General features: G+C 38.7%; 2 protein-coding genes across 2 annotated transcripts; both read left to right on the top strand.

Annotated features, from left to right (window-relative positions):
* The first annotated feature begins 14732 nt into the window (after nucleotides 1–14732).
* On the top strand, nucleotides 14733–15419 carry LOC110602526 (basic form of pathogenesis-related protein 1). The gene has a single exon (XM_021740066.2). The coding sequence runs from the start codon at nucleotides 14768–14770 to the stop codon at nucleotides 15263–15265; it is 498 nt and encodes a 165-aa protein (XP_021595758.1). The 5' UTR covers nucleotides 14733–14767; the 3' UTR covers nucleotides 15266–15419.
* A 5793-nt stretch (nucleotides 15420–21212) lies between these two features.
* LOC110604371 (pathogenesis-related leaf protein 6) lies at nucleotides 21213–21809 on the top strand. The gene has a single exon (XM_021742513.2). It carries the CDS (start codon nucleotides 21245–21247, stop codon nucleotides 21740–21742), a length of 498 nt encoding a protein of 165 aa, XP_021598205.1. The 5' UTR covers nucleotides 21213–21244; the 3' UTR covers nucleotides 21743–21809.
* Nucleotides 21810–24472: the final 2663 nt, after the last annotated feature.

Raw genomic sequence — 24472 nt, 5'->3', positions numbered from 1 at the left:
GTTCGAGATAGAACTGATGCCTGGAACCCGACCGATCTCTATCCCTCCCTACAGGATGGCTCCAGCTGAGTTGAAAGAATTGAAGGAACAGTTGCAAGAGCTGGTAGAAAAGGGCTTCATCCGACCGAGTACCTCACCTTGGGGCGCACCAGTTTTGTTTGTGAGAAAGAAGGATGGATCCCTTAGACTTTGTATCGACTACATGCAGTTGAACAAAGTCACTACCAAGAATAAATACCCATTGCCAAGGATCGACGATCTATTCGACCAGCTAGCAGGAGCGGGTTGTTTCTCCAAAATAGATCTGAGATCTGGGTATCATCAGCTGAGGATCAAGGAAGAAGATGTGCCAAAGACAGCTTTCAGGACCAGATATGGGCATTTTGAGTTCCTTGTAATGCCGTTTGGGTTAACCAATGCCCCTGCAGCATTCATGGATCTCATGAACAGAGTGTTTAGTCAATACCTGGATCACTTTGTTATTGTCTTCATAGATGATATCTTAGTGTATTCCAGGAATGCAGAGGAGCATGCCCATCATCTGAGGTTGGTTCTGCAGACCTTGAGGGAACATGGCTTGTATGCCAAGTTCTCTAAGTGTGAGTTCTGGCTGAGGAGCATTTCGTTCTTGGGGCATGTAGTGTCAGAGAATGGGATAGAGGTGGACCCCAAGAAAGTGGAAGCTGTAGCTAACTGGCCTAGACCCACTTCAGTGACAGAAATCAGGAGTTTCTTGGGTTTGGCAGGTTACTATAGGAGGTTCGTTCAGGACTTCTCAAAAGTTGCAGCTCCTCTGACCAGACTAACCAGGAAGAATCAGAAGTTTGTGTGGACCGACCAGTGCGAAGAGAGTTTTGAAGAGCTTAAGAAGAGGTTGACTTCAGCACCAGTGTTAGCTCTGCCATCTAGTGATGAGGACTTTACAGTCTTTTGTGATGCGTCCCGTGTGGGACTGGGTTGTGTACTAATGCAGAATGAGAGGGTGATTGCTTATGCTTCTAGGCAGCTGAAGAAGCACGAGTTGAATTACCCCACGCATGACCTAGAGATGGCAGCAGTAATCTTTGCACTCAAGATGTGGAGGCCCTACCTCTATGGGGTAAAATGTGAGATCTTTACAGATCATAAGAGCCTGCAGTACATCCTGAGTCAAAGAGATTTGAACTTGAGACAGAGGAGATGGGTAGAGCTGCTGAGTGATTATGATTGCAAGATTCAGTATCATCCGGGTAAGGCGAATGTTGTGGAAGACGCCCTAAGCCGGAAATCACTGGGCAGTCTATCCCATATCACGGCAGAGAGGAGACCAGTGGTGAAGGAGTTTTACAAGCTCATTGAGGAAGGGCTACAGATGGAGTTGTCTGGTACAGGTGCTTTAGTGGTCCAGATGAGAGTGGCACCCGTGTTTCTGGAGCAGGTGGCTCAAAAACAGCATGAGGACCCAGAGTTAGTGAAGATTTCCAGGACTGTTCAGTCGGGCAAGGACAGTGAATTCAGATTTGACAGTAAGGGGATCCTCCGCTATGGGAGTCGATTGTGTGTACCAGATGACATAGGGCTAAAAGGAGACATTGTGAGGGAGGCTCATAATGCAAGATACAGCGTTCACCCCGGAGCCACCAAGATGTATCAAGATCTGAAGAAAGTTTATTGGTGGCCAACGATGAAGAAAGAAGTGGCACAGTTTGTGTCAGCCTGCGAAGTGTGTCAGAGGGTGAAGCTGGAACATCAAAAGCTGGCTGGAATGCTTAACCCGCTACCTATTCCAGAGTGAAAATGGGAGAATATAGCTATGGACTTCGTAGTGGGGTTACCGGCAACGTCCAACAGATTGGACTCCATATGGGTGATTGTGGACAGACTCACCAAATCTGCTCACTTCATCCCTGTCAGGAGTGGCTATTCTATGGACAAGTTGGCGCAGGTGTATGTAGATGAGATCGTCAGGCTGCATGGGGTTCCTGTTTCGATAGTGTCAGATAGAGGGCCCTAGTTCAGCTCCAGATTTTGGCGGAGTCTGCAGAATGCCATGGGTACCAGGTTGGATTTTAGCACTACTTTCCATCCACAGACGGACGGACAATCAGAAAGGACCATCCAGACTATCGAGGATATGCTCAGAATGTGTGTGCTGGATTTTGGCGATTCTTGGAGGCAGCATCTACCTTTGGTGGAGTTTGCCTACAATAACAGCCATCATGCTAGCATCGGGATGGCTCCTTATGAAGCTTTATATGGAAGGAAGTGCAGGTCACCTGTTTGCTGGGAGGAAGTTGGAGAGAAGGCCTTGGCAGGGCCTGAGCTAGTAGAGATTACCAGCAGGGTGGTACCCATAATCAGAGAAAGAATCAAGACTCCTGCAAGCAGACAGAAGAGTTATGCAGACATCCGCAGATGGCAAGTAGAGTTTCAGGAGGGGGATCTGGTATTTCTCAAGGTGTCTCCAATGAAAGGAGTGGTTCGCTTTGGGAAGAAAGGTAAACTAGCCCCACGATACATCAGACCCTTTGAAGTCTTGCAAAAGATTGGGAATGTGTTGTACAAGCTGGATTTACCTGCTTCAATGGAAAGAATCCATCCGGTTTTCAATGTTTCAATGTTGAGGAAGTTCGTGTCAGATCTGGGCAAGGTTCTTAGCGAGCCTGATGTGGAGATCCAAGAAGATCTCACCTATGTTGAGCAGCCAATGCGGATCATAGACACCCAGATCAGAAAGCTGAGAAACAAGGAAATCCCGATGGTGAAAGTCCTGTGGAACCACCACAATATGGAAGAATGCACTTGGGAGACACGGGAGTCCATGCTCCAGCGATACCCTTATCTTTTCTAAGGTTAGTTCCTTGAGAGTTTATGTGCTTTGTATGTATGATATGTGTATGCCATGCTATGTGCTAGTTGAGGAACATTCGGGGACGAATGTTCTTAAGGGGGGGAGAATGTAATACCCGGCTAGACTCCGGTATCAGAATTCCTACCGTCCGGTGGAATCTCGGATGTCGGAGACCTCTAGAAGGGTAAAACCATGTTTTCTTAAAATGTTTTGATGTATTTTATGGTTTTTAATGAAGATAAATCCAAGTTTTTGAGTGTAGAGGGCTTTGGAGACTTTGCCAGGTTCGGCCGCCGAAAGTCATGTTCGGCCACCGAACATGGGGAGGTTTTGGGAGCGCTTTAGGCCTCCGAAAGTCTTGTTTGAATCAGCCAAGGTTCGGCCGCCGAACCTCATGTTCGGCCGCCGAACTTGCATGCGCTGTGGGGGCACGTTAGGCCGCCGAAAGGTGGTAAGGACAGCCCTATAAAAGGACCCCATGGCCGAAACGGGCAAGCTTTTCTTCCCGTTTTCGGCCAAGGTGAGTTCTCCACCGCCCCTCCTCTGTTTTGAGCTTTTCCCTTCGAGTTTTCATGTTTTTCTTATGAGTTTTCATCTTGTTTTGAAGATTTTTCGAGTTTAAAGCAAGTTTTGGAGCTTTGAGGTTCAAGAACTCAAATTTCTCCCATCTCCGAGCTAGGGTCATTTCCCTCTCGATCTACAAGAGGTAAGGGCCAATCTTGAGCTCACTACATGTTTTTAACAAGTTTTAAGTTGATTCTTGAAGTAGAAATGCATGTGTAGGGTTTTAGGAGTTTTTGGGTTTATGTTGGGTTATGGACAATGTATGTTGGATTTGTGTTGTTTGATGTGTTGTAGATGGGGTTTTAGTTGGTTTGAAGCCCCTAGGAGCTTGTATGCTTGAGTATGTGTGTTGTAGAATAGGATTATGCATGATTGGAAGTTTTGGAGGCAAATGTGCATAGAGAAGCCAAGTTTCTGCCCTTTGGCAGAAACCAGGTTCGGCAGCCGAAGGACTTTCGGCCGCCGAACATGGCTGGGGAGGCAAGCCTTTCGGCTGCCGAAGCCTGCCCCCGAAAAGAGACTTTCGTCTCTGTCTGGGACTTTCGGCCGCCGAAGGTGCCGTCGAAAGTGCCCTGTTCAGCCAGTGCCCTGTTCAGCCTTCCTTTGCATGTTTTTGCATGATTGTTTTGAGGTGTTTTAGGGGGTTTTTGGGGGATGTTTTTTTTGAGTTATGTTCTAGTTGTTTGGTCCCTCATTTGAGTCCACTTGTGTAGGTTCGGACCCGAGGAACCAAGGACCCCAACAGTGAGTTAGCCGCATCAGTCTTTGTCAGAGCTAGCCAAGAGGTGAGTAGAATAAACCTTTACGATTTAAAGCAAATAAATTATAAAGTTTTGAGCATGTTCATGCATCATGAATGCCATGTGATGAATTAGGTTGTTTGCATTAGAAATCACGAATATGTTGCATTGCATTTATGATGTTGATGTGGATTGGTTATTGGATGACCCTTTAGTCCTCATATGATATGATGATGATACGGCATGGTATGGTACGGAAGTCCAGGTTGTACCCATTTTACGTCCCTGGCACTATGTAAGAGAAAGTCCAGGTTGTACCCATTCTACGTCCCTGGCACATTGGAATGTTATGATATGTTATGTTAAGAGAAAGACCGGTTGTACCCATTCTACGTCCCGGCACTTTAGAAGGTAGAGGACTATTGGTGACAATACCATCCGAGATGTGATTTATTGTGATGTGTTGCATTACATGATGGCATGCGATTTTAAATGTTGTTTTCTATTATTCTGCTCACTGGGCTCTAGTAGCTCACCCCTTTTCCCTAATCCCCCAAGATTGCAGGTACGGGCTAGACAGAGAAGTCAAGAAGAGTAAAGTCATATGTTTGTAATAGATAGAAAGTGGACATGACAAATTGTATAATGATGTAAAGTTTGAATAGTCATGTTATGTGTAATGACATTGAGGATTAGAGATTGTGCTTGACCCTATGTGTATGGTATCCCTTCTAATACATGATCTCAGATGTTTTTATGATGTATATGTGAACCAACTCAATGCATGTTATGTTGCCCATTGGGGCTTTGATGAGATCCCATAGAGGGGTCAATGTTTATAGTTATGTCTATGTTCAGTGCATGCACAGGTTGAGGTTGGTATATGAGAAAATGAATGAAAGGAAAAGTTTTAATTTTTATGTATTTTGTCGATCATGTATAGGATTAAACAGGTTAACAGGATGCATGTTAGGCTTGCTACGGGTCCCGGCGGCCTTAAGCCGACCTGGATCCTAGCGCCGGTAGCGGTCCAATTTTTCGGGTCGTTACAGTGGGGTTACCGGCGGCGTCCAACAGATTGGACTCTATATGGGTGATTGTGGACAGACTCATCAAATCTGCTCACTTCATCCCTGTCAGGAGTGGCTATTCTGTGGACAAGTTGGCGCAGGTGTATGTTGATGAGATCGTCAGACTGCATGGGGTTCCTGTTTCAATAGTGTCCGATAGAGGACCCCAGTTCACCTCCAGATTTTGGCGGAGTCTGCAGAACGCCATGGGTACCAAGTTGGATTTTAGCACTGCTTTCCATCCGCAGATGGACGGACAATCAGAAAGGACCATCCAGACAATAGAGGATATGCTTAGAATGTGTGTGCTGGACTTTGGCGATTCTTGGAGGTAGCATCTACCTTTGGTGGAGTTTGCCTACAATAACAACCATCATGCTAGCATCGAGATGGCTCCATATGAAGCTTTGTATGGGAGGAAGTGCAGATCACCTGTTTGCTGGGAAGAAGTTGGAGAAAAGGCCTTGGCAGGGCCTGAGCTAGTAGAGATTACCAGCAGGGTAGTACCCATAATCAGAGAAAGAATCAAGACTGCTGCAAGCAGACAGAAGAGTTATGCAGATATCCGCAGAAGACAAGTAGAGTTTCAGGAGGGGGATTTGGTATTGCTCAAGGTGTCTCCAATGAAAGGGGTGATTCGGTTCGGGAAGAAAGGTAAGCTAGCTCCGCGGTACATCGAACCCTTTGAAATCTTGCAAAAGATTTGGAATGTATAGTACAAGTTAGACTTACCCGCTTCAATGGAGAGAATCCATCCGGTTTTCCATGTTTCTATGTTGAGAAAGTTCGTGTCAGATCCGGGCAAGGTTCTTAGTGAGCCTGATATGGAGATCCAAGAGGATCTCACCTATGTTGAGCAGCCGGTACGGATCCTAGACACCCAGATCAGAAAGCTAAGGAACAAGAAAATCCCGATGGTGAAAGTCCTTTGGAATCACCACAATATTAAGGAGTGTACCTAGGAGACACGGGAGTCCATGCTCCAGCAATATCCCCATCTTTTCTAAAGTAAGTTTTATGTGCTTTGTATGTATGTTATGTGTATGACATGTTGTATGCTTTGCTTGTGCTAGTTGAGGAACATTCGAGGACGAATGTTCTTAAGGGGGGGAGAATGTAATACCTGGCTAGACTCCGGTATCGGAATTCCTACCGTCCGGTGGAATCTCGGGTGTCGGAGACCTCTAGAAGGGTAAAACCATGTTTTCATAAAATGTTTTAAGGTGTTTTATGTTTTAAGCATGAAAGAAAATGAGTTTTTGCATGAAAACAACCTTGGAGGAAAACTCAGGTTCGGCCGCCGAACCTCAAGTTCGGCCGCCGAACATGCATGTGTTTCGGGTGTGCCTTAGGCCCCCGAAAGTATAAGTGAGGGAAACCAGGTTCGGCCGCCGAACCTTATGTTCGGCCGCCGAACATGGCATGCATGCGGAGGCACTTTCGGCTCCCGAACGTGGCCTGGCCAACCACCTATAAAGGGGTCCCTTAGTCGAAATGGGCGAGCTTTTCTCCCCATTTTCGGCCAAGGTGAGCTCTCCGCCATCCCTCGCCGGTTTTGAGTTCCTTCCTTCAAATCTTTCTTGATTTTCATTAGTTTTACCCTTGTTTTGAAGATTTTGAGCATTTGAGCAAGTTTTGGAGCTTGGAGGTTCAAGGAACTCTCTCTCTCCCATTTTCCGAGCTAGGGTCGTTCTCCTCTCGATCTTCAAGACGTAAGGGCCGATCTTGAGCTTATTGCATGTTTTAAGTAAGTTTTAAGTAGATCTATGGGGTAGAATACATGTTTAGCTTATGGTTAGGTTATGGGTTTATGTTGTGTTTTTTTTTTGGCAATGTGGATGTTTGATGTGTTGTAGATGGGGTTTAAGATAGTTTGAAACCCTAGGAACTTGTATGCTTGAGTATGTATGTTGTAGATTAGGAAAAATGCATGTTTTGATGGTTTTGGGAGGCAAATGTGCATGAGGAGCCAAGTTTCTGCAGTTTGGCAGAAACCAGGTTCGGCAGCCGAAGGACTTTCGGCCGCCGAACCTGCCTGGGAGGCCAGCCTTTCGGCTGCCGAAGTCTGCCCCCGAAAAGAGACTTTCGTCTCTAGAGGGCACTTTCGGCCACCGAAGGTGCCGCCGAACCTGTCTGGCTTTCGGCTCTGGAGGGACTTTCGGCCGCCGAACCTGCCGCCGAAAGTGCCCTGTTCAACCTTCCTTTGCATGTTTTTGCATGGATGTTTTGAGGTGTTTTAGAGGGTTTTTGGGGGATGTTTTCAGAGTCATGTTCTAGTATGTTTGGTACCTCATTTGAGTCCACCTGTGTAGGTTCGGACCCGAGGAACCGAGGACCCCAGCAGTGAGTCAGCTGCTTCAGTCAGTGTCAGAGCTAGCCAGAGGTGAGTAGGATAAACTCTTATCTTTTAATAAATGAAAATTTTAGCATGAATCATGCATCATAAAAGCCATGTGATATCCTAGGTTGCTTGCATTAGAATTCACGAATATGTTGCATTGCATATCTTGATGTTGATGTGGATGGATGTTGGATGACCCATTGGTCCTCAGTATGATGAGACATGATATGATATGATATAGAAGTCCAGGTGTGGTCTGCACTATGCCCCTGGCACTATGTAAGTGAAAGTCCGGGTGTGGCCTGCACTACGCCCCCGGCACAGTTGGATATGTATGTTATGATATATGTAAGAGAAAGACCAGGTGTGGCCTGCACTATGCCCCTGGCACAGTTGGACTATGTAGAGGACCCTTGGTGACAAGTCCATCCTTGATGTGTTATGTTTGTGATGTGATGCATTACATGATAGCATGTGTTTTAAATGCTTTTATTATTTTGCTCACTGGGCTCTAGTAGCTCACCCATTTCCCCTTATCCCCCAGGTTTGCAGGTACAGGGTAGACCAGGAGGTCAGCAGGAGTAAAGTCTATTTGTATGTAATAGTTAGAATGTGGACATGATAAATTGTAAAAAGGTTGTAATGTAAAGTTTTGAATAGTCATGTTATGTATAATGATATTGAGGATTAGAGGTTGTGCTTGACCCCATGTGTATGGTTATCCCTTGATACATGATCTATAGGATGTTTTATGATGGTTATGTTCTACCAAGCTTATGTATGATGAGATACCCCATTGGAGCATTTGATGAGAGCTCCAATGTGAGGTTTATGTTTATGTTTATGTATATGTTTATATGCATGCACAGGTTGAGCTTGGTAAAAGAAAAGAAAAGTTCAAATTTTTATGTATGTGTTGATCATGTATGAGATTTGATAGGTTCACAGGTTATATGTCAGGCTTGCTACGGGTCCCGGCGGCCTTAAGCCGATCTGGATCCTAACGCCGGTAGCGGTCCGGATTTCCGGGTCGTTACAGCCGAACCTCATGTTTGGCCGCCGAACATGGGGTGCATGCGGAGGCACGTTAGACCCCCGAAAGTGGCCTGGCCAGCCACCTATAAAGGGGTCCCCTGTCCGAAATGGGTGAGTTTTCTCTCCCCATTTCCGGCCAAGGTGAGTCTCCGACCTCCCTTGTCGATCTTGTGTTCTTCCTTCAAGTCTTTCATGTTTTTATGAGTTATTCACTTGGTTTTGAAGATTTGTGGAGCTAAGATCAAGATTTGAAGTTTGGAGACCCCGGAGCTTTCTTCCTCCATTTCTCCAAGTTTTGGTCGCCTCCCCTCTCGATTTTCACGAGGTAAGGGTAGATCTTTAGCTTATTCCATGTTTTAAACAAGTTTTTTTAGGAGTTATGGGGTAGAAATGCATGTTTAGGTTAGTTGATTATTATTAGGGTTAATATTGAGTTTATGGATAATGTATGTTGTATGAGTTGCTATATGTGTTTGTGTTGGGGTTTAGGTTAGTTTGAGACCCCTATACGCTTATGTATGTGTATATGCATGTTGTAGAATAGCTAAATGCATGTTTGAAAGGTTTGGGAGGCAAAAATGTGCATGAGGAGGCTGAGTTCTGCCACTTTGGAAGAACTCAGGTTCGGCAGCCGAAGGTACTTTCGGCCGCCGAACCTGCCTGTGGAGGCAAGCTTTTGACTGCCGAACCCTGCTCCCGAAAGTTGGACTTTCGGCTCTAGAGAGGAGTTTCGGCCGCCGAAGGTGCCGTCGAACATGCATGAGTTTCAGCTCTGGAACCAATTTCGGCCACCAAAGGTGCCGCCGAAAGTGGCTGAGTTTCGGCTCTGGAGGGACTTTCGGCCGCCGAACCTGCCGCCGAAAGTGCCCTGTTCAGCCTTCCTTTGCATGATTTCTATGATTGTTTTAAGGTGTTTTAGGGGGTTTTTGGGGAGATGTTTAGAGTCATGTTCATGTATGTTTGGTCCCTCATTTGAGTCCACCTGTGTAGGTTCGGACCCGAGGAATTGAGGACCCCAACAGTGAGATAGCTGCTTCAGTGTCTTTTCAGAGCTAGCCTGAGGTGAGTAGAATGACTCTTTATGTTTCAAAGCAAATAATGAAAGTTTTAGCATGATTCACGCATCATGAATACTATGAAATATATTAGGTTGTTTGCATTAGAATTCACGAATATGTTGCATTGCATATTATATTGTTAATGTGGATGAACATTGGATGATCCATTAGCCTTCGTATGATATGATATGATATGATGATGATACGGTACGGAAGTCCAGGAAGACCCATTCTACGTCCCTAGCACTATGTAAGAGAAAGTCTAGGAAGACCCATTCTACGTCTCTGGCACATTGGAATGTTATGATATGTTATGTAAGGGAAAGACCAGGACCCATTCTACGTTCTGGCACTATTGGATATGTAGAGGGCTATTGGTGACAAGTTCATTGTAATACCCGGCTAGACTCCGGTATCGGAATTCCTACCGTCCGGTGGAATCTCGGATGTCGGAAACCTCTAGAAGGGTAAAACCATGTTTTCATAAAAATTTTTAATGTATTTTATGGTTTTAAGCAAGAAAGGAAATGAGTTTTGTATGAAAATAGTCTTGGAGGAAGACCCAGGTTCGACCGCCGAACCTCAAGTTCGGCTGCCGAACATGCATGCATTTCGGGAGTACTTTAGGCCTCCGAAGGCATGAGTGAGGGAAGTCCAGGTTCGGCCGCCGAACATGGCATGCATGCGGAGGCACGTTAGGCCCCCGAAAGTGGCCTGGCCAGCCACCTATAAAAGGGTCCCCATGTCCGAACGGGTGAGCTTTTCTCCCCGTTTTCGGCCAAGGTGAGTTCTCCGCCATCCCTCATCGATTTTGAGCTTCTTCCTTCGAATCTTCATGATTTTCTTATGAGTTTTTACTTGGTTTGAAGTTATTTGAGCAAAAGAGCAAGTTTGGAAGCTTGGAGACCAAAGAGTTGATTTCTCCCCATCTCCAAGCTAGGATCGTCTTTCCTCTCGATCTTCAAGAGGTAAGCTTAGATCCAACCTTCCTTGTATGTTTTAAACAAGTTTTATGAAGATCTATGGGGTAGAAGTGCATGTTTAGGTCATTGTTGAGTTTATGGGTTTATGTTATGCTTATGAGCAATGTGGGTTGTTTGATGTGTTTTGGTTGGGGTTTAAATTAGTTTGAGACCCCTATGTTCTTGTTGGCTTGAGTTTGCTTGTTGTAGACTAGGTAAATGCATGATGGATTGGATTGGGAGGCATTTGTGCATGAAAGAGGCTGAGTTCTGCCCTTTGGAAGAACTCAGGTTCGGCAGCCGAAGGAACTGTCGGCCGCCGAACTTGCCTGTGGAGGCCAACTTTTGGCTGCCGAACCCTGCCCCCGAAAGTGGACTTTCGGCTTTGGAAGGGAGTTTCGGCCGCCGAAGGTACCGCCAAACATGCATGAGTTTCGTCTCTGGAGGGAACCTTCGGCCGCCGAAAGTGCCGCCGAAGGTGCATGACTTTCGGCTCTGGAGGGACTTTCGGCCGCCGAACCTGCCGCCGAAAGTGCCCTGTTTAGCCTTCCTTTGCATGATTTATGTGATTGTTTTAAGGTGTTTTAGGGGGTTTTTGGGGAGTATTTTAGAGTCATGTTCATGGATGTTTGGTCCCTCATTTGAGTCCACCTGTGTAGGTTCGGACCCGAGGAACCGAGGACCTCAGCAGTGAGATAGCTGCTTCAGAGTCATTAGAGCTTCAGTCAGAGGTGAGTGGAATAACTCTTTACGTTTCAAAGCAAATAAATAGATTTTGAGCATGATACATGCATCACGTATGCCATGAGATATACTAGGTTGTTTGCATTAGAATTCATGAATATGTTGCATTGCATAACTTGATGATGATGTGGATGGATGTTGAATGATCCTTTAGTCCTCGTATGTTATGGTATGATGATGATACGGTATGGAAGACCAGTGAGGCCCATTCTACGCCCCTGGCACTATGGAATATTATGCTATATTATGCTATATTATGTTATGTTAAGAGAAAGACCAGTGAGGCCCATTCTATGCCCCTGGCATGATTGGACTATGTAGAGGACTATTGATGACAAGTCCATCCTTGATGTGATTTGTTTGTGATGTGTTGCATTTCATGAAAGCATGAAATTTAAATTGAATGTTTATTTATTCTGCTCACTGGGCTTTATAGCTCACCCCTCTCCCTTAACCCCTAGGTTTGCAGGTACAGGGTAGACCAGGAGGTCAGCAGGAGTAGAGTCATGTTTTATGTATTGGATAGATGTGGACATGATTATGATGTAATGTAAAAGTATTGTATAGAAATGTAATGTATTGAAGCTTATGGAAGTTTAGAGTTGTGCTTGACCATAGTATGTTATTAATCCCTTTCTAGTACATGATCTTAAATGTTTAATGATGATTATTGTAAACCAAACTTAATGTATGTTATGATACCCCATTGGAGTATTTGATGAGGACTCCAATGAGAGGTTTTATGTTATGATTTGTGCATGCACAGGTTAAGCTTGGTGAAGGAATGAATGAATGAATGAACAAATGAGAAAGTTTTAAATTTTTATGTAATTGTTGATCATGTATGGGATTAAGCAAGTATACAGGATGTATGTTAGGCTTGCTACGGGTCTTGGCGGCCTTAAGCCGACCTGGATCCTAGCGCCGGTAGCGGTCCAATTTTCGGGTCGTTACATTCATCCTTAAGGTGATTTGATTGTGATGTGATGCATTTCATGAAAGCATGAATTTTACTATAATGTTTTACTATTCTGCTCACTGGGCTCTAGTAGCTCACCCCATTCCCTTAACCCCCAGATTTGCAGGTGCGGGATAGACTAGGAAGTCAACAAGAGTAAAGTCATGTTTTATGTAATAGCTAGTTGTGGACATGAAAAAGACATTGTAATGTAAAGTATAGTAATGTAATGTAATGTAATGTAATGATGTATATTGAGGTTTAGAGTTATGCTTGACCCTAGTATGTAAAGTTAATCCCTTTTACACATGATCTATGAAATATTTTAATGAGGATTTATGTAAACCAAGCTTAATGTATGATATATTACCCCATTGGAGCATTTGATGAGGGCTCCAGTGTGAGGTTTTATGTTTATGGTTATGTGCATGCACAGGTTAAGCTTGGTAAATGAAAGAAAAAGTTTAAAGTTTTTATATATATGTTTGATCATGTATGGGATTTAATAGGTATACAGGATGTATGGTAGGCTTGTTACGGGTCCCGACGACCTTATATCGATCTGAATCCTAGCGCCGGTAGCGATCCGGTTTCCGGGTCGTTACACTTACAGTAACCTCTTACTATTAGAGGTTTGATTTAGTTGTCGATCTGCAGTTTCTTGGCCAAGAAGGACTTCTTTTCTTATGGAAACTTTTGGTTGTTTCTTATTGTTTTGAAGATTCTTTTGAGCTTTAGGGTTTAAAGTCTCCTACTGCTGGAGATCTCAAGTGCCCATTGAAACCTTTGGACATTCTTTTTTCTTGAATTATTAGCCCAAAGATTCTAGGATGAGAGAGAATCTAGTAGTTCAAAGTAAAAGAGGTAATTAAATCAGTAGAATGCTACTTTCCATATTTTTGGTTGTTCACATTCATCAATGAGTTCAGAGTTGGCAAAGAAAATCAATGAAAGGGTAGTTTAAGTAGCATCAATGAAATTAAAACATTAAAAATTCAAAAGAAAAAATGGAGTTTTCTTAAAAAAGATAAAATTTACCAATATTCTCATTTTTACATTTCCACGCTATATTGAAGGATAAAGAAATATACTGCATGAAATATCAAATCAATTTTATAAAAACAAAATAAAATAATCTTAGATAAATGTCGTTATGCTAGAGTACCATTTTTCTCTACTGAAATTAGTAGTATTATTCTGAAAATTATCTATATAAATAAAATTATTTGATGAAAATCGAACTTTCGACTTCATTTATAATGGAGAAAAATACTGAGAATCACTCGTGCAATACTCATCAATAAAATTACTCTATTTTTCATGAAAATAAAAGTTATAGATTTGGTGGCTAACATTAGAGAAAGTAAAAGAGGTTGAGATAGAAATCCTTCTCCGATAGCCCAAAAGGCCGTGGAAACGCTCACTTAAAGCACCAAGGAAATTGAAAGAAGAGCTTGACAACCTTGTTACCAGAAGAAAACGTCAAGCACAAATAGAAAATGCACATGCAACTAAAGATCAAGGTCAAGATAGACTTCACTGAACCAATTGACTCCAACGGGGTGACAGAGGTGCGCTCTATAGCGATCCATCACATGGAGCAAGGCTATATCTACAAGTCAACTTCTACTGCACTTCATTAGACTGAAACAGTAACATGGAGTGCTGAGTCTCGTAAATCCCAACACTTGATGCAAAAAAGACCAGCCTAGAACTAGGCAACAAAGCACAACAAAGAAAAAGAACACTCTTTTAGATAACCAACTGTTGGCCAAGGAAGAACAAATAAAAGAAAAACAATAAAGTAATAAAAATAAAAAAATGTCATCCGGAGGTGAAAAGGAGAATCCACGCTCCGAGTGGAAAGAAGGCTTCCCTCTACTCTTTGATTATTATTTGATAGCAAACTTGTGTAAAATTAATTAATTTCATTTGTATTTTTCAAAATTATATACTGATTGGAACTTCTTATTTACTAAGCGTGCGGCTTGTTGTTTAATGGATTTAAGTGTCACACCATAGATGTAGGCATAAGATAAGCTTAATCTTAATCACATGCTGCATCCATCGGCATAAGTTTAGCTTAATCTTCAACTTAATTTTATGAAGCCATGGCTTTGAAGAAGAGAATAATGGCGAAGACTTTACACTACTGTACTATTATCTTGAATTTCAAGAAATAATAATTATGATTTGAGCGCTAATAGTGTGATAACTGATAATAATATAACCTCAAGTTGCATCAACTTGCATGTTTCTATAGTTTCTGGCAACATCGAGTTCCTACTAACAATGCGATAATGGTGGCTGGAAGCTTCATCTACTGTGCAAGCCTGCACGTTTCGGTTGCCGTAGCTAGACTTTTAATGGGTATTTTTGTCCTATAAATACCCATCACAACAATGGAGACACTCACCCCTCTCATTCTAAGTTTTCATCACTTGAATTCTCAGAGATTAACAAATATGGCTTTGTGGAAGATTTCAGCTTTTGTGGCTTGTGTGGTGGGGTTAGCTCTGGTGATTCCTTCCCATGCACAAAACTCTCCTCAAGACTACCTTAATGCACACAATGCAGCTCGTTCAGCAATCGTGGGTGCAAACATACCAGCTCTGTTATATGACACCACATTAGAAGCAGATGTCCAATTGTATCTCAACACATTGCTTGGCCAATGCAATCTTAACGTTGATCTTTCGTTGAATGGCATCAATGTAAAAGTGAAAGAAAATTTATTGACAGGGCTTGATGCTGTGAATGCTTGGGTTAATGAGGAGATCTACTATGACTACAACACCAATTCATGCATTGGAGGAATTTGTACTCATTATACTCAAGTTGTTTGGAAGAGCTCAGTTAGCATAGGATGTTTCAGGACACAGTGCCTTAACAATTTGAATCTTTGGATTGTTGGCTGCAAGTATAGTCCACCTGGCAACATCATTGGACTGCGCCCTTATTAAGCTCTACTTCACATCACCAAGCTAAGAGAAGCATGCATGGGATATATATACATGGTGACCAATAATAATCCCATATATCTTAATGTATTTTAATTTTTAAGTTTGCATTGTTTTTCTCCGTGAATAATATTTCTCCTTTTCCCTTGCTGATCAATTTCTTCAATCCCATATATCATGTAACGACCATATTTGATTCTTCATCAGTAAAGTTGAACTGTGAGGATAGTAGACATTTAATAAAAGACATTTGATAGACTGTTTATCAACCAGAGTAGCTCTATCAACTAATAAACTTAATGCAACTCTGGCATTTTGTCTCTAGTGATTCTGGCTTCTGGGTTATCCATAATTTAAGATCAGATTTCATATTCTCAACGGTCTGCAAATCAATCTCAGGGAGTGATCCGATTTCAGCCACATTTTCTTAAAGATCTAAGCCCCATTTTTATGCTTGTAATTCTTTGCAGATATTTCCAAAAACCTCATTGTTCCATACCTTCAGTTTGTGCCTCAGCATCTTCATTTTACCAGCTAGATAAACATAAGATTGAGATATTTCAACATGAAAATTAGACCACCACACATCAATGAATTTAATCGATTCTGGCCCCAGTCCAACTCATCAGTAGAAGAACAATCGGATTATGATCAGAGAGCCCTTTTGGACAGCGAAACTTCAAGGAGGTTGAGATTTTTTACAAAGGAACGAGAATTAAAAATCTTTTTGAAGTCTCCCATAGGGACCATGGGCTACTTTGAGTTTAGCATCTCAAGCGAAATATACTTCCAAAGAACCTGTGGACTAGAAATAGGTTCAACACAAACCAAATGTACTCTTGATGGGGCAAGAATAGATGATTTGAAGTTTATAAACAAAATAGAATGTGGAGGTTAATAATGTTGGCTATCATATCAGGGCTTTTGAAGAATCTTTTACAGATTTGTTAAACTATAATGTGCATGAAAAAGTTGGGGTAGCTTCTTCCAGTAAAATTACTTCAGGAGAATGGGGAAGACGATGATGCGGACGCTTCTAACAAGACAAATGATAACTCTGTTGACTTTGATATCAAGATGTCTAACCATGACGTCTCACGTTAAGTGAATCCATTAATTTGGAATCAATAATGAGAAAGCATGTGACATTATAATGGTATTTCTACTGGTAGTTTTTTCATTTCTATCCATCTTCTTTATATTAACAAATTTTTGCTTGTAAAAAAACTTTGACGAAGGAGAAGAAATGATTTTTAACTTAATTAAGTGATATTATAATGAACGAATATTAATTATTAGACCTAAAATCGTACAGAACTTGATAATAAACAATTCAATTTCCCTACTATAAGAACCAAATTAATTGGGTAAATATCTTCCGCCATTCTTATTTTTTATAAGAATTCAACTAAAACTAATATAAATAATTTTTAAATTCGCTTTCAACTTGATTACGGGGAATATTTTCCTTATTTTATAAAAACCAATAACTTGATCATGGGAATATTTTCCTTATTTTATAAAAACCAGTAATGCTTGATTACAGGGATCATGCAAAAGGCAGAATACTTGATTACAGGGATCTTAGCACTGTTATATGATTAAATGATTGTAATTGCATTATTCTTGATACTAGATTGCTTCCTTACCCTATATATGTTGTACTCTTTTATGAATATTCAATTAGAATACCACTCCACTATGGATTCTTCATAGTAGCAGAGCGGGTTATATAAACCTATTTTCTTTTCTTTCTTTTTCTTTTCTCTCTTTGTTCCCAAGTAATGGCAGACGGTGTAATCGAGAGCAGTAGAGGGACGGGAGAACTTGTCCTGAGAGTCACTCATAAGACTGTAGATGCCGCTTCTCCATACTACTTGCATTCATCTGATCATCCGGGATTGATTTTTGTCACTCAAATTCTCCTTGAAATTAGAGAATTATTTTACATGGAGGCGAAACTTCATGAATACCCTTCACTCGAAGAACAAAGCTGGCTTTGTGGATGGAACAATAAAGCGTCCAAATGCAGATTCGCTAAATTTGCAAACATGGATTCAATGCAAAGCCATGGTTATTTCTTGGTTGACGAATGCTCTTGCTACAGAGATACAGGTAAATGCTGCACACATAAAAACAGCAAGGGAGATCTGGGTAGATCTTGAGGAAAGGTTCATGCAAGGCATTGCACCACGAGTTTATGATCTAAGGCGTTCGATCACCATGCTCCAACAAGAGTGATCTTCTGTCTCTTCGTATTATGGTAAACTGAAGGCCATATGGGGAGAACTCCAAGGAACAACTATTAATAACCGCAAATCGAACTCCTAGCATCAAGGCAATAAGTTGAGCTTATTGCATCCATCATATCCTGAGCTTATCAAACAGCCTTGATTGTAATAAAGCAATAAGCTGTGATGCTTACCAAAAAATGAAGCATTCACGTCCATGTTTTTCCATTAGTATGAATAAATCCAAATAGATATTTGCCTTGTTTCACTGTGATATTTGGGGACCGTACAAAACACAATCCTTTTCTAGTGCTTTTTATTTTTTAACTCTGGTTAATGATTATAATAGAGCTACCTGAGTTTATCTCATGAAAAATAAATCAGAAATTACAAAAAGGTTTCCTGTTGCAGTTCTTTAGTTGGGTACATACACAGTTTGGGATATTAGTTAAGGCACTGCGAACTGACAATGGTCTTGAATTCACTCATGAAACTTTAGTGGCTTATTATGCAGATCATGGAATGGAACACCAGACCAGCTGTGTGTACCCACCACAACAAGATGGTGATGTGAACGTAATAAGTTGAACATCATTAAGAATTTATAGGTCACGAATATCAAATGGTTTACTTGATGCGGATTAATGAAAGAAAAGGGTGGATAAAAAATTGAACATCATCAACAATAAAATTTCATTAGCATCTTCAGTCATTTAATTGATATAAATTATCTTGGAATGTATAAAAATTCATGAATTGCATAAATTTCTAAAGTTCTCAATTAAAATGGTACTCAATGTTCAAGTCAAGTGGCTTAATACAACTTCTGTCAAGACAATGAGAGACTGTGTAGAGCAAAAGAAATATTGAATTTAATTTAAATAGTGTTGTTTTCAGGCAGATTGGTTAGCTTATTGGTCACCGTTCTTTTCTCTTCTTTAAGGGTTATCTTAGCTGAATTTTTTTGTCAAAGATGGAGGCCTATTGACAAGCTTTTACCTCTTAATCTTCTTTTTCTCTCTAATATTTGAGGGGTTTTCAGTCATTTTCTCTAATTTTTTTTCTTCCATTTCCAAGGATTCAGTTTCTCCGGCTGGCATTGTTTACTCATTCACTATGTGAAATCTTATGTGGTTTACTTTTTAGAGACACTATCTTCTGACATTACAGTGAAAAGCTCCACAATCTCTCTTTTAACCTTATTTAAATTGATCGTAAATGTGTTTATTTTCCCATCTTCCTTTCTTAGCTTCAAGTTTTTACTCCTCTTGACTTCTGTTTCTTTCTTTTGCCTTTAATATTTCGTTTTTAATGGTTTAAATGGTTATAGTAGGTTGTGGTTGCTCCATTACAGCTGTTAGTGTAGAATCAACAACATGCATGTGTTTATATCAACAATTTGCATAGGATAGATCAAGCACATTTACAATTTCTTAGATTTTGATAAATTTGTGGAATTTATCTCCATTATGCATATGTAATATAGAAAGAGGTTAGCGTTCATGAATACTTATCTTTTGGGTGATTGTTGGGTCGTGTATTAGCGTTCACGTTCGAATTGTTGCTATCCATTGTTGAGCACCAGTTGCATTGACAAGTGACAAATAACGTTAGAAGATTAAAAAGAAATAATGATGTTTGCATGCTTTTGCTATAAATCTGAGTTAATAAATCAAAGATTATGACACAGGAAAACAAATCAGATAGAATTTTATGAGTTTATTTAAATTCACCTTTTTCCCGATTGGCCTGACTTCTCTGAGATCTCTGTCTTCAATGGTCTTTCTGAACAGATAGACTTTCGATTTTATATTTTCCTCGTGCTATTATTCTGAATAAATTGAGTGAGCCAATATATTATTTGGAGCTGTTAGTGGGATTTATTTTGAAAATCAAATTGAATTTAGGATGGAAAGAGTTTTCGATTGTGATTGGGGAAAGGGATTGGGTTAATAGACTGTTTGGATCTGTTGAAGTGAATTTTTTTTAAAATCAAATTGATTTCAGAATTAAATGACTGCAGCTGGAGAGTGGTTGACTGTATAGCAAAATTATTTTGACTACCAGTAGAATTTTTTATTATTATTTTCATCTATCAATGAATTAAATATTTTCAATCAATTTTTTAACCTATTATTTTCTCACGTTGCCCTCGTGTCGTGCATATAAAATAAATACGCTTAAAATAAACTCTTCTATTGAGTCAAACTTTGATTAACGAGAAAAATTATCATTTAACTTAAACTTTTGGTTGTCTGCGAAAATTAATTCATATTTAAAAAATATTTATTTTTAATATTTTTAATAAAATAATTTATTTTTTATTATTTAATTTTAATTTTAAAAATAAAATATATTAATAAATTTATATATAAATATTTTAATAAAATATTTATTTTTTATAATAATTTAAAATTTTTTAAATAAAAAAATATTTTTTATATTTTAATCAACGAATATTAATTATTAGAGTCAAATTCGGATAGATAGTACACCATTCATCAATTTTTCTATAGATTTAATTTAAAAATCGAATCAAATTAAATAAATTAAAATTTAAAATTTTAATATATTTATAAAAATTAAATCGAATTAATTTTGAATAGAAATTAAATTAAATTAAATTAATTTAATTCGATTCAATTCGATTGGATTTTATCAATTTAAATTTTTAATAAATATTTTATTTTTTATACTTTAAATTTTAAATTTTAAAATTTAATTAAAATATTTTAATCTATACATTATTGAAAATAATATACTATTATCGCTAATAGGTTCGATTCGATTTTTTAAATTTTTTTTTATTAAAACTAAATAAAATCAAAATAACTGAAATTTTAAAATTAAAAATTAAATCGAATTAAAATGAATAAAAAATCGAATTAAATTTTTTAAATTAATTCAATTCGATCGATTTTTTAGTTTGAACCGAATAGTGATCATACTTATTCCTATCATAAGGGCCCATTAGCTGTCGTTCTTATTTTCAATTCAATTAAAAGATGAGCAATCGATTAATTTATTTTAGTTTATAAAAAAATTTAAAAATAAAATTTTGATTAAATTAACTAACGAATCTTATAATTTGTGGTTGGATATTAATTTTAATCTTATAATTTGTGGTTCGATATTAATTTTATTTAAGTGAGATCAAATGTTTAATCATAATAAATATAATAAAATATTCACTAAAATCACTCTATTATTCGGTGGGCGATTTAGTATAAATATAATTTATTTTCTGTTATATATATATATTGATACGATAGATGTAGGCATGCATAAGGCAAGCTCAATCTTCTTCTTCTTTTCCTGAGCTTGATGAACCACATGCATGCTGCATCCATGGGCAAAAGATTAGCTTAATCTTCAACTTAATTTATCTATATACGAAGCCACATGGTTTTGAAGAATATATATTATAATGGCGAAGACTTTACGTTACTATACTTTTATCTTGAATTTAAGGAAAAGTAGTAATTATAATAACTCATAATAATATAATTGCATCATCTGACATGTTTCTATATATATATATATACTTTCTGGCAACCTCATGATCAGTTCCTAATAATAATGCGATAACGGTGGCCAGAAACTTCATCCACTGTGCAAGCCTGCACGTTTTGGCTGCCGTAGCTAGACTTTGATGGGTATTTTTCTCCTATAAATACCCATCACAGCAACAGAAACTCTCACCCCTCTCATTCTAAGTTTTCATCACTTGAATACTTAGAAATTAGCAAATATGGCTGTGTGGAAGATTTCAGCTTTCGTGGCCTGTGTGATGGGGCTAGCTCTGGTGCTTCCTTCCCATGCACAAAACTCTCCTCAAGACTACCTTAATGTACACAATGCAGCTCGTTCAGCAATCTTGGGTGCCAACATACCAGCTCTAAAATATGACACCATATTAGAAACAGAAGTCCGATTGTATCTCACTACATTGCTTGGCGTGTGCAATCCAAATGTTGATTTTTCATTGAATGGGATCAATGTCATAGTGAAAGCAAATGCATTGACAGGGCTCGAAGCTGTGAGTGCTTGGGTTAGTGAGGGAATCTTTTATAACTACATCACCAATCTTTGCATTGGAGGAGTTTGCAAACATTATACTCAAGTGATTTGGAAGAGCTCGGTTAACGTAGGATGTTTCAGGACTCAGTGCCTTAACAATTTGAATCTTTGGATTGTTGGTTGCCAGTATAGTCCACCTGGCAACATCCCTGGACAACGCCCTTATTAAGCTCGGAAAATACTTAATTATTATGTATTGTTATGCTCCATGAATAATATTGCTTCTTTTCCCTCTTCTTTAATTGCCAGATAGATAGCCACCTTGAGGAATTTATTATCATTTTTTATCTATGATTTTCCTCACGTTGTCCTGGTGCATATAAAATAAATAAGTTTAAATTATACTCTTGAGTTAAATCAAACTTTGATCAACGAGAAGAAATGTTTTTTAACTTAATTTAATAACAGGAAATAATTGAAAACAACGAGTATTAATTATTAGATCTAAATTCGTATAAACTTGATAATAAATATTCAATTTCCTACGATAAGGATTAATTCTTTTTAAAATAAAAAATAAAAAATAGAGTTTATTATGCAGAAATTAGTTACAAGGCCCAAATCCATAAAATAATACTATGTAGGGTATCTCCAACCCTTAATCTAGGAAAAATTATATAGTTATAACACGTAGGATACTGATATGTTATAGAAAATCAATAAGGTAGAAACATTTGTATAAAATTAATTATTTTTTTATTTATCTGAATTCATTTCTAATGTATGTTGTTTTGCTTCTATGGCAGGGTCTTTGTCTAGCCTTTGTAGCAAATTTTTATTGTCGTTCTGTTTTTTTTTTTTTTCTTTTATTTAGTCTTTTATGGAAATTCATATTGTTATACTTTCCAACTCTGATAATTGAGGATGTAGAGTTGGTTATCGATCTGATAATAAGGATGTAGAGTTGATTATCGATTCTTCTACTAAGGTTGAGGAATTTAGAAATTGTGATTTTGATTTGATTGGACAATTTCTTACAAATCATTTGTTCTTCTACTAAGGTTAAGGGATTTGGAAATTGTGATTTTAGTTTGGTTGGACAATTTCTTACAAATCATTTGTTGAACTTTCAAGCCATGCAAAATACTATGGCTACATTATGGCATCCAAATAAAGCGATTTGTATTCAAGAAATGCAATCTAGTCTCTACTTGTTTCGGTTCTTCCATAATATTGATCTTGATCAAGTTTTGGAGGGTGGCCCATGAATATTTAATACACCATAAAAAAATGGACTATCAGCAGCGGATTTAGCGATGTAAATTACTTCTGTCGGAAAAAAAGAATTTAGCGACGGATCAGCGACGAATACTTTATGTTTATATTTCGACGAATTAGTGACGGATTTTTTAAATATTAGCGACGGAATTTATTCCGTCGCTAATCCATCAGAAAATGCAAACCATATAAAAAAAATCCTAATCTTCTCTTTCATCTTTTCTTTTGATTTCAGCCACCCTTTTCCTCTCCTCTCTTCTCTCAGCGCCGCATCCTTCTTCTTTCCACCGTCGCCCCCGCTGTTGTTCCCGTGGCTGTCACGCGTTGCTGTCGCCTCGCCATCGTTGTTGCTGCTGCTTTTCTTGCTGTTGTGGCTGTGTCGCCATTGCTGGAGCTACCACCGCCGTTGCCACTCACCGCCGCTGTTCCCGTGGCTATCGCGCATTGCTGTCGCCTCGTCATAGCTGTTGTTGCTGCCGCGACTGTGTCGCCACTGCCGTTGCCACTCACTGCCGCTGCAGCTGCCGATCATCGCCACTCCATGTAAGTTAGTGATGGAATGGTTGGTAGATCCTCTTTTAGTCTGATTAATGTATGCGTGTCCTTGAAAAAATTACTTCATTTTGAAGCTTCTTACCATGTTACCAAATCAAGAGCATGAATTAATTAAAAATACTTAATTAGTTTATCCATAACTAATTGTAAATAATTATATAATAATAAATTAGGAGCATAATAATGGAGAAGTTGAATGATAGACACAATTGATCTTAAAATGAAAAATTCACATTAAATTAGGTTCAAAAGAGATTTCAATGTTGCTGTTGTGCTGTTGAATTGTGCAATTATTTACTTACCTTGCTGCTGCATGCTCTTGATTGTTGAATGCTGCTGCTGTGCTGTTGAATTGGACCAATAGAATTTGTGTGCTGTTGAATTGGACCAACAGAATTTACTTACCTTGATTGGGTTAACTGTTATTTAATCTTGTTTGGATGTGTAAATGAAAATATTTTTGTGAATAGTTTAGGAAATTAGAATAAGAGCTTAAATTGCATCATGAAAATGTCTTTTTATTTTTTTGTTCTGCTACTGTGCTGTGTTTATAATTTCGCTCAAAAATTTTAAAGCTCCATTTTTCAATTTTTTTTTACCAAATTCCTTGTTTTTTTAATTTAGTCCAAATTAAGAAGCTCAATTTTTTTTTCTTGATGTTTAGGTTAAATTAAAATTTATAAGATAATTTAGATAAAAAGGTTAAAAATTAATTAGATTAAACTTTTCTCTTAAACTTAAGAGTAAAATTGAATATTAAGCTTTTAATTTTTAAAAACATAATTTATTTTTAAAAACATAATTTCTTTTAAAAAATTTATGTTGCTGCTGTGCTGCAGCATGCAGCACAGCAGCAGCAAGCTCAATTTCTTTTTTTTTTTTTTTGATGTTTAGGTTAAATTAAAATTTATAAGATGCTGCAGCACAGCAGCAACAAGCTCAATTTCTTTTTTTTTTTTTGATGTTTAGGTTAAATTAAAATTTATAAGATAATTTCGATAAAAAGGTTAAAAATTAATTAGATTAAACTTTCCTCATAAACTTAAGAGTAAAATTGAATATTAAGTTTTTTAATTTTTAAAAACATAATTTCTTTTAAAAAATTTGTGTTGCTGCTGTGTTGCAG

Source organism: Manihot esculenta, chromosome 10 (assembly GCF_001659605.2).
Source record: "Manihot esculenta cultivar AM560-2 chromosome 10, M.esculenta_v8, whole genome shotgun sequence".
In the NCBI taxonomy this organism is placed as follows: Eukaryota; Viridiplantae; Streptophyta; class Magnoliopsida; order Malpighiales; family Euphorbiaceae; genus Manihot; species Manihot esculenta.
This window is presented reverse-complemented; position numbering and strand designations above follow the sequence as displayed.

Coding starts and splice junctions, on each gene's coding strand:
- LOC110604371 (XM_021742513.2), top strand. CDS start 21,245: ATGGCTGTGTGGAAGATTTCAGCTTTCGTGGCCTGTGTGATGGGGCTA.
- LOC110602526 (XM_021740066.2), top strand. CDS start 14,768: ATGGCTTTGTGGAAGATTTCAGCTTTTGTGGCTTGTGTGGTGGGGTTA.